This window comes from Triticum aestivum, chromosome 1D (assembly GCF_018294505.1).
Source record: "Triticum aestivum cultivar Chinese Spring chromosome 1D, IWGSC CS RefSeq v2.1, whole genome shotgun sequence".
Classification (NCBI taxonomy): Eukaryota; Viridiplantae; Streptophyta; class Magnoliopsida; order Poales; family Poaceae; genus Triticum; species Triticum aestivum.
In genome coordinates this window covers 93789695-93799487 of record NC_057796.1, presented here as the reverse complement: position 1 = coordinate 93799487, position 9793 = coordinate 93789695, and the positions used below count along the sequence as shown (strand labels likewise).

Here is a 9793-nt window from a genome sequence, read left to right as displayed (position 1 = left end):
GGTTCAAAATGATAAAGATGCTAGACGTAACGTTTCACCGAAAAAGTTGTCAGTAGACATACCTTATTTTGATTAAAAGTATATTGCCTTCATGGTTGAGGGTTGTGGCTATTATACAGAGCCGGATACAGTTCTCTTATTCAGAAGACTGCTTTGAAGTATTCGGAGGAGGAACCCGCCTTGCAATGCCGAAGACAATCCGCATGTCGAACACATCATCATCGAAAGACTGGTTCAGGGGCTACTGAGGGAGTCCTGGATTATGGGGTCCTCGGGTGTCCGGGCTATGTGATATGGGCTGGACTGATGGGCCGTGAAGATACAAGGAAGAAGGCCTCCCCCCATGTCCGGATGGGACTCTCCTTTGCGTGGATGGCAAGATTGGCGTCCGGATGTATAGTTTCCTTTCTCTGTAAACCGACTCTGTACAACCCTAGCCCCCTCCGGTGTCTATATAAACCGAAGGGTTTAATCCATAGAGGCTATCAGAAATTACATAGGCTAGACATCTAGGGTTTAGCCATTACAATCTCGAGGTAGATCAACTCTTGTAACCCCTATATTCATCAAAGTCAATCAAGCAGGAAGTAGGGTATTACCTCCATCAAGAGGGCCTGAACCTGGGTGAACATCGTGTCCCCTGTCTCCTGTTACCTTCGACCCTCAGACGCACAGTTCGGGACCCCCTACCCGAGATCGGCTGGTTTTGACACCGACATTGGTGCTTTCATTGAGAGTTCCACTGTGTCGTCGACAGAAGGTTCGATGGCTCGTTCAATCATCAACAACGATGCTGTTTCCGGGGAAACTTTCCTCCCTGGTCAACTTTTTGTGTTCGGCGGCTTCGCTCTCCGTGCCAATTCAATTGGTCACCTCGAACAGATCGACAACCACGCCCCTGGTCATCAGATCAGTTTTGGGAACCGAACTATGTCGCTGATATCCGAGGAGACTTGATCTTCGAAGGGTTCGCGGCCCCAACCACCACTCTGGCCTTAGATCCGGAGCAAACCGCCGAGTCCGAAGATGGGAGTTCAAGTTCAAGGCCGAGGAGAGGAATCCAGGTTTGGAGGCGTGTTGCACGACCCCGCCCGGGTGTGAATTGCGGCCCGGTGGGCCGCTGGGCGACTTGAAGTGCCCAATGGGCCACCGTCTAGGTGGTGGCGAGGTTGTAGTCAGTTTTCCTTTAAGAAATTGAGTTTCCTCTAAGAAATCAAGTTTGTATGATTTTCAGTCCTGTTTTTGTTATAAATTGGTCAACGGATGCTCCTTCCACGACTATTATACCTCGTTGTTATCGTTGAGTGGCTATTGCGGTCTTCAAAGCGTTGTATAGTGTAGGTGTTCGCAGGTGTTCCCATCTCTTACTGTCTAGGAGCAATTTTAACATGCTCCCTCTTCCCCCTCCCCCCTCTTCACATGAGAAGTAAGAAAATAAGAGTTAATCAGACCCATTACTTAATAAAATCAATGACTCGAATCCATTTTATACTCTTATCTCTCGTGTGAAAAGAGAAGGTAAGAGGAAGCATGTCAAAAAAAAACCCTAGTAATTTTTCAAGCTTCGGCAGACGCCGAATAATCAAATACTCCATCCGTTCCTAAATATTTGTCTTTCTAGATATTTCAACAAGTGACTGCATACGGAGCAAAATGAGTGAATCTACACTTTAAAATATGTTTATATATATCCATATGTGGTAATCAATTTGAAATCTTTAAAAAGACAAATATTTAGGAACAGAGAAAGTCAGCACGTGTAGTTTGTGATATAATTTTATTTTTTACAGGTCGTTTTGCGTCTCGTTGTTCTTCTTCTTTTCTATCGTTTCCTGTTTTTTTAATAAATATCTGATGCACTTTCTATAAAGAAAAAAACCCAAACACAGATCAGAAAATAGAAAAGGAATAAGGAGGCAATAAGAAAAGCGCCTTATCACCAGCCCCCCAAATCTGCCCATTGCTTGCTTTCTCATCTCACCCCTGGCCCCTGGCTGGCTGCCATCTCGTCCCAGAATTACACGCCAAACCAGACCCAAATCGAATTGAGCTATATATACTCGCGAGATAAATCGAGTAGCCTAACCTAAAACCCTCACCTTATCCTCTCCTCCCCTCTTCCCTCCCCTCCATCTCCTCCTCCGACGACGGAATCCGACGACTTCTGCTGCTGCTTTGCTTGTGGGCGGAGCAAGAGGCGGCAGCATGGCGACCACCGACGCCCGAGTCGCGCCCGTGGCCGACGAGCGGCCTCCGGCCGCTGATGCGGACGAGGCTGCGGCGGCGGAGGGGGCCAAGAGTGCCGGGGCGGCGGCGGCGGAGGTAGGTGGAGTAGGGGAGGGCGAGGAGGTGAGATTTGAGGGGAAAGACCGGAGCTTTACTGGTTCGGAGGCCAACAACGGCGGGGTGGTGGAGGCGGAGGACGGCGGGGAGGTGGAAGCAGCGGTAGGAGATGGGAAAGATGCAATTGAGCGGGAGGAAGAAGAGAAGGAAGAGGAGGAGGCGGCTGCGGCCAAGGAGGAGGAAGGTGACCGGGAATTGTCGGTGGAAGATGTGAAGGCTGCGTTGTTGGTGCAGGCGCTTGTTGCAGCGAAGTCTGAGTCCGACAATGGTGAATTGGGCGAGGGGGATGCTTCCCTGCCATCCCCTGATACGCCGGTAGGTGATAAGAAGCCTGAATTGACAGACGAACCAGAGGAAAGTGCCACTTTGGAGGCGAAGGAAGTGGACAACGTGGCACTCGACGCTGAATTGTCCGAGGAGAAACCAGAGGGTGAGAAGCCTGCAGAGGTGGCCGCCGGAGGCAAAGATGATGGTGAGTTTGACAGCGAGAAGGCGGTTACGGCGTCCACCACGAGCATGGAGGCGGCGGAGCCGGAGGATAAGGTGGCTCCTACAGCTGAAGCCAATGGCAATTTGGGCGGTGAGGCTGAAGCGCCTGCTGAGTTGGTGGCGGTGGGAGGTGAAGAAGCTCCAGAAGCATCATTGGAGAATGAGGCTGATGTGGAAGACAAGGCTGCAAAGCAGGAACCTGAAAGCGATGCAAGTCCAGTGGTAAGTGGGCCTCTTCAATCAGATACTTTCTGTTGATAGTATTGATATTGGTAGGATATCTTATGAACAATTCAAATGACCCAATCCAGGTTACTGACGACGGTAACCGTGCTGATGTTGAAGACGAGGCGGCAAAGCCCGAGCCAGAGAGCGATGCAACTCCAGTGGTAAGTGGACATATTCGTTTTCAAGTTCTGTTACTAGTTGTCTTGACACCAGTAGAGGATGTAACAATTCAAATGTAATGAAGCAGGTTGTTGATAACGGTACCGTGGAGAACCATGCTAATGTGGAAGACGAGGCTGCAAAGCTTGATCTGGTGAATGATGCAAGCCCAGTGGAGAACCATGCTAATGTGGAAGACGAGGCTGCAAAGCCTGATCAGGCGAATGATGCAAGCCCGGTGGTAAGTGGACATGCTCAATACAATTTCGTTGCTACTACCTAGTAATGTTGACACTACTGGAGTTTAAAACAAATAAATGATCCAAACCAGGTTATTGACAATGGTAGCTTGGATTACCAGGCTAATGAGAAAGATGAGGAGGCAATGCCCGAGCCAGAAAGCGATGCAAGTCCCGAGGTAAGTGGTCATGTTCTACCTAATTCTTTTGCTAGTAGTGTTAATGTTAATGTGGATTGGGGATATAAAGAATTCAAATGATCCATACCAGGTTATCGATGACATTAGCTCGGAGAGTTTGGTGAAGCTTGCTCCTTCAAGCGTAGATGTTCTGCTTACAGAAAGCAATGAGAACGCACAAAATGCAGAGGACCAGGTGGTTGCTAGTGGAACTGTGGAAAATGTTGGTGTTGAGAAGCCTACAGAGGTTGAGAGTGTTGTTGCTGGTGGTGATGATGTTATCTTGTCTCGGGAGTTGGCTCCAGAACCAGTCAAGGAAAACAATGATGATGTCGATGAGAATGAACCTGCTGCAGAGGTGGTTAGCCACAAAGAAGAGGTTGGTGATGATGAGATAGTTGTGGCTGCAGCTGCTGATGATCAGAAAACTGTAGCTGCAGCTGATGATGAAGACACAGGTGGTGAGGAGAATGAAGGTGCACAAGTTGTTACTGACCGTGAAGTAGAGGCTGTTGATGATGAGATAGTTTTAGCTGCAGCTGATGAGGAAGATGGGAGTGGTAATGAGGGTGATGAGGACGATGATGAGGTGAGCTTTGACAGGAGTCCTGCACGAGTTGCAATCATAGAGAATTCTGAAGCTGCAAAGCAGATCATGAAGGAGCTTGGTGAAGGATCCTCAAGTGGTAGTCCTGTGTCTGGCTTGAGCAGCTCAAGGGAGTACACTAATAGCATGGATGGACAAATTGTTCTTGATGATTCTGAGGACGAGGATGATGACGACGATAATGAGGATGATGATGAGAAGGGGTTCGATTCTGCTGCTTTGGCTGCCCTACTAAAAGCGGCTACCGGTGCATCCCCTGATGGGAACATCACAGTTTCTTCGCAAGATGGTTCCAGAATATTTTCCATGGATAGACCTGCTGGTCTGGGCTCGTCAGCCCCATCTTTGCGGCCAACTGCCCCCCGCCAACCTGCCCGGTCAAACCTCTTCAGCCCCTCTGAGCTGGCAGTGACTGCTGAGCCTAATGACGAGATGACAGAGGAAGAGAAGAAATTGCATGACAAGGTTGAGTTGATCCGTGTAAAGTTTCTGCGCCTTGTCTATAAATTGGGGGCGACCCCTGAAGAAACAGTAGCAGCACAAGTGCTGTACCGTCTGAGCCTTGCTGAGGGTATCCGACATGGAAGGCAGACAAACAGAGCTTTCAGCCTTGAGAACGCACGGAAGAAAGCCTTGCTGCTTGAAGCGGAGGGAAAAGAGGATTTGAGCTTCTCCTGCAACATACTCGTCTTGGGAAAGATTGGAGTTGGCAAAAGTGCAACTATAAATTCTATATTTGGCGAAGTGAAGTCCAAAACTGATGCTTTTGGTGCAGCCACCACCAGCGTGCGTGAAATTGTTGGTAATGTGGATGGTGTCAAGATACGGATCATTGCTACACCAGGCCTTCGGCCCAATGTGATGGACCAAGGAGCCAACAGGAAAATTCTCGCATCCGTCAAGAAATATACCAAGAGATGTCCCCCAGATATCGTTCTATATGTGGACCGTCTTGATAGTCTGAGCCGTGATCTTAATGACTTGCCTCTTCTAAAAACCATTACTTCTGTTCTGGGTTCTTCCATATGGTTCAACGCCATTGTTGCTCTCACCCATGCTGCTTCTGCTCCTCCTGAAGGCCTCAACGGTGCTCCTATGACATACGAGGTATTGATGGCACAGCGATCCCACATTATCCAGCAATCCATCAGACAGGCTGCAGGGGATATGCGTCTGATGAACCCAGTAGCCCTTGTTGAGAACCATCCTTCTTGCCGGAAGAACCGTGAGGGTCAGAAAGTGCTTCCAAATGGCCAAAGTTGGAGGCATCAGATGCTGCTCTTGTGCTACTCATCAAAGATATTATCAGAAGCCAACTCACTTTTGAAGCTTCAGGATCCTTCTCCTGGGAAGCTTTTTGGGTTCCGTTTCCGCTCCCCGCCACTTCCTTTCCTGCTATCCTCCCTGTTGCAGTCAAGAGCTCACCCGAAACTCTCACCTGATCAGGGTGGTAATGAAGGAGATTCTGATATTGATTTGGATGAGTATTCTGATATAGAACAAGATGAAGATGAAGAGGAATATGATCAGCTTCCTCCCTTCAAGCCTTTGACCAAAGCGCAGCTTGCAAGGCTCACAAAAGAGCAGAAGAATGCTTATTTTGACGAGTATGATTACAGGGTCAAGCTTCTGCAGAAGAAACAGTGGAAGGATGAGCTCCGCAGGTTAAAGGAGATGAAGAAGAGAGGCAAGTCTGATATGGATGCTTATGGGTATGCTAGTATCGCAGGCGAAAACGATCAAGATCCTCCTCCAGAAAATGTTTCAGTTCCCTTGCCTGACATGGTGCTGCCTCCTTCATTTGATTGTGACAATCCGACATACCGTTACCGCTTTCTGGAACCAACCTCTACTGTCCTTGCAAGGCCTGTTCTAGATGCGCATGGGTGGGATCATGACTGTGGCTATGATGGAGTAAGCGTTGAAGAGTCGCTTGCTCTCCTTAACAAATTCCCAGGTACTGTGGCAGTTCAGGTTACCAAGGACAAGAAGGAATTTAGCATCCATTTGGATTCTTCCATCTCAGCAAAGCATGGGGAGGATGCGTCTTCCCTTGCTGGTTTTGACATCCAGACTGTTGGGCGGCAGCTTGCTTATATTCTTCGTGGTGAGACCAAATTCAAGAGTATCAAGAAGAACAAGACCACTGGAGGATTCTCTGTGACTTTCTTGGGTGACATTGTGGCAACTGGGCTGAAGGTCGAGGACCAGCTCTCTGTTGGTAAGAGGCTGGCGTTAGTGGCAAGCACAGGCGCAATGCGAGCTCAAGGGGATACCGCCTATGGAGCCAACCTGGAAGCGCGCTTAAAAGACAAAGATTATCCAATTGGTCAGTCCCTGTCAACCTTGGGCCTGTCCCTCATGAAGTGGCGCCGTGACCTTGCCCTGGGGGCTAATCTGCAGTCCCAATTCTCGATTGGAAGGGGTTCAAAGATGGCTGTTCGCCTTGGGCTCAACAACAAGCTGAGCGGACAGATCACCGTCAGGACAAGCACATCGGAGCAGGTCCAGATCGCGCTGCTGGGTCTTGTCCCAGTGATAGCCTCCATCTACCGGAGCTTCCGGCCCGGTGAACCATCGTTTGCTTATTAGCTTTCAAGAAGAGCATCTATTTACTTATCTCATCCATGTGTTGTGTTAGCAATTTTCCTAATTTCTTGAACCGGTAATCTGTATCAGTTTCATTTTTCCTTTCTACCCCGCAGATTGTTCGTATCATAATTTTGGCTGGAGAGTGTTGTTATATTCATCTGGAACTATAGTTCAATAATGTTGGTAGATCTATATGATCCTTCTACCACTCTATCAATTACCGTTGTTGCTGTCCATCTTTTTAATGTTCTTCACCGCATGACGAGGAAATAAGCACTGTTTGCATTTCAAGATTTGACTTGGAACAAACCCAGAGCTTGTTTTATTTTGGGAGGGAGTACCAACCCAGAACTTGTTTTATTTTGGAAGGGAGGTACTCCCTCTCTTCACAAATGTAAGACGTTCTGGCAGTTTAAACAAAGGGAGTAGTATTAACAGGTTGTATCATACTGGTTTCAGTCTCAATCTCAGGTAGTGTTACTTGTTAAGGCGACAATCATGCTTAATATCTCCAGTATACCGACTGTGCAGTTTTTGAGTACGAGAAAATAGCCGTAGTACTTGCTCGTAGAGAAAATAACTAATAACTATTCAGATGAATCATACGAACGGGTGGATCCTCGTCTCTGACCAATAAAAGATGCAAACTCATGATGATCCCTGGTACAGTAGTTCTATAATTCTGTGATCCTTGTATCACTCTATTACTGATGTTGGGTCTGACGAAGAAATTTCAGTTCTTTTCAAACTTTGAATTTGGATTACTGATACCTGTAACACTATATGTTTCTGCAGTTCTGCCTTCTTCTGGTGATTAACTATTACCTGGCTCCTAAAATCCCATGCATTGCAGATACAATATTTTTTTTCTTTCTGTTCTTGTAGAAGTGTATGCTCTAGCCAATGCAACCAAAAAACCAATCTAATGGAATAGACTAGTCAATACATTTATACGTCAACACTCCGCCTAAACGTGGACCGAAAGTGAGTTGCAATTTAATTGCGCCAGCTAGGTCTTGAACTCAAAACCTCTTGGGTTCTGATACTATGTAGAAGTGCATGCTCTAGTCAATACAAGCAAAAGACCGATCTGATGAAAGAGACTAGACAATACATTTATACGTCAACAGTTCTGTATGTTGGAATGCCAACTATTCCTTCTGTTCCATAATATAAGAACGTTTTTGACATCAATGGTGTCAAAAACGCTCTTATATTACGGGACGGGGGAGTAAAATCCGTGTGAGAACTGAGAATCCGATCTTAAACTAGTAAAACCTACTCTGGTAGTATGCTGAAACCTTTGTGAGATTTGTTCAAACTTTGACCCCAAACCTCAAACCACCATTGAGCCTTGCTGAAAGAGAAGAAGAAAACACCCACGGAGCTTGCTGGGGGCGATGAAACCTATTACTACTAAGAGCATCTACAACGGCTCTCCTTTTCCCTGATAAATTTCCTGTGTTTAGAAGGAATCACTCGTTTAGCTATAGCTTCTACTATTGACCAAGTCATATCTTCAAACTGCTGCCCCATATATATGGCATGTAGACTCGCATGTTAGGAGGTGATGCCCCGCAATGTGTCGGATTCTTCTTTGCAGGTTGCCAGTGCTTGATGTGGCTATGTGACAAAAGTTTGGAGTGGAGGGCAAGAGAATAGATATATACTCCCTTCATCTGATAATGTAAGACTTTTTTTGACATTACACTAGGGTAAAAAATGCCTTACATTATAGGACGGGGGAGTATGTCATTTATGTGTATGGGAGTTTCTTTTCTGGACATGGATTATCTGCTCCCCAAGCTTAAACACACACACGAACAATAAAATTCAAAAAACAGTAACACTTTTTTAAAAATCTTAATTTTTTTGGATGAAGATCAACATATGTTCTAATATCATGTAAAAATTCACCTAGAAAAGACATCTATGGAGGCTTGTAAAAAAAGTCAGGACTCAAAAACACGTATTTGGAGCATTCATTTTTCTGTTTTTCCGGCACATGCCACTATGGGTGACTTTTGGTGGCGAAAATTTGCAGGATGTTAGAACACCTGTTGATGTTTATCCACAAAAGTTTTCAGATTTTTTTTATTCTTTTTACACATTTTCATTTTTTTTGTTCATGCGTGTGCATTTGCGTTGGGGATTAGATCCGATACTTCATATTTTTTGCTATCTTTCTTTTATTTGAGGCCCACTAGGTAGCAACTTGGGGTTGAACCATTGAAGAAATAAAATTAGTAAAGTTGCCTCAAGTTACTTTTTTTCCAATGGGGTAGCAAGATAATGATGTCTTCATAACCTGTGCCGTTAGCAGGTGTTAAAGCGGTCCCTACAAGCAAATGAAATTCAGCACGGAAATTAAGATCAAATTTGCTAAAACATCACACCTTTTTCATAATCTAGGGAAACTATAATTTAGACGGGCCGCAAAAAAGAAAGTGCTCATGATACGAGGCCTTGGCTATTAGTTTTTTTTAAACATGGTACGACACATATGCCATATATGCGCATGTACACTCATCTTCATGAACGCACACACTAGTCTCATAGTCAAGTGGCAGGTCCCACGGAATGAGCATCAACGAAAAATTGAAATAAATTTGAGAAAAAAAATCAAAATCAATGTCAAATCTAGAACTTAACCTCTAACGGATGGTTCCACTGCAGAAAAAACCAAAACCAAACCACCACCTGAACTAGGCGTCCAGTTGGGGCCTTGTGAATTACTCGGAGGTTATGTGGTCGACAAAAAACCAGTGGTCTTGTTGTGCTGAAAGCCTCTCCGTCAGCGTCAGGTTTTCGACAGAAAGCCACAGATCTCTAGACCTCGTCCCGAAACTTCCAGCAGCGTAGCAGCACCACAAAACATTCCATTCCAAAAAAAAAAAGAAAAAAAACACGGCAAACGCCGTTCACACATCGCGCACCGCCCATCGTAAACGCAAAAC

The 9793-nt window shown here is 46.0% G+C and overlaps 1 protein-coding gene across 2 annotated transcripts; it reads left to right on the top strand.

The window, feature by feature from the left end:
- Nucleotides 1-2010: 2010 nt before the first annotated feature.
- On the top strand, nt 2011-7053 carry LOC123180537 (translocase of chloroplast 101, chloroplastic). Of its 2 annotated transcripts, none has more exons than XM_044592605.1 (5): nt 2011-3054; nt 3144-3221; nt 3308-3460; nt 3581-3637; nt 3729-7053. In XM_044592605.1, the coding sequence occupies exons 1-5, from the start codon at nt 2206-2208 to the stop codon at nt 6834-6836; spliced, it is 4245 nt and encodes a 1414-aa protein (XP_044448540.1). In that variant the 5' UTR covers nt 2011-2205; the 3' UTR covers nt 6837-7053. The 2 variants fall into 2 exon arrangements, with proteins under 2 accessions (XP_044448540.1, XP_044448539.1); XM_044592604.1 differs by having other exon boundaries at nt 2012-3054; nt 3551-3637.
- Nucleotides 7054-9793: the final 2740 nt, after the last annotated feature.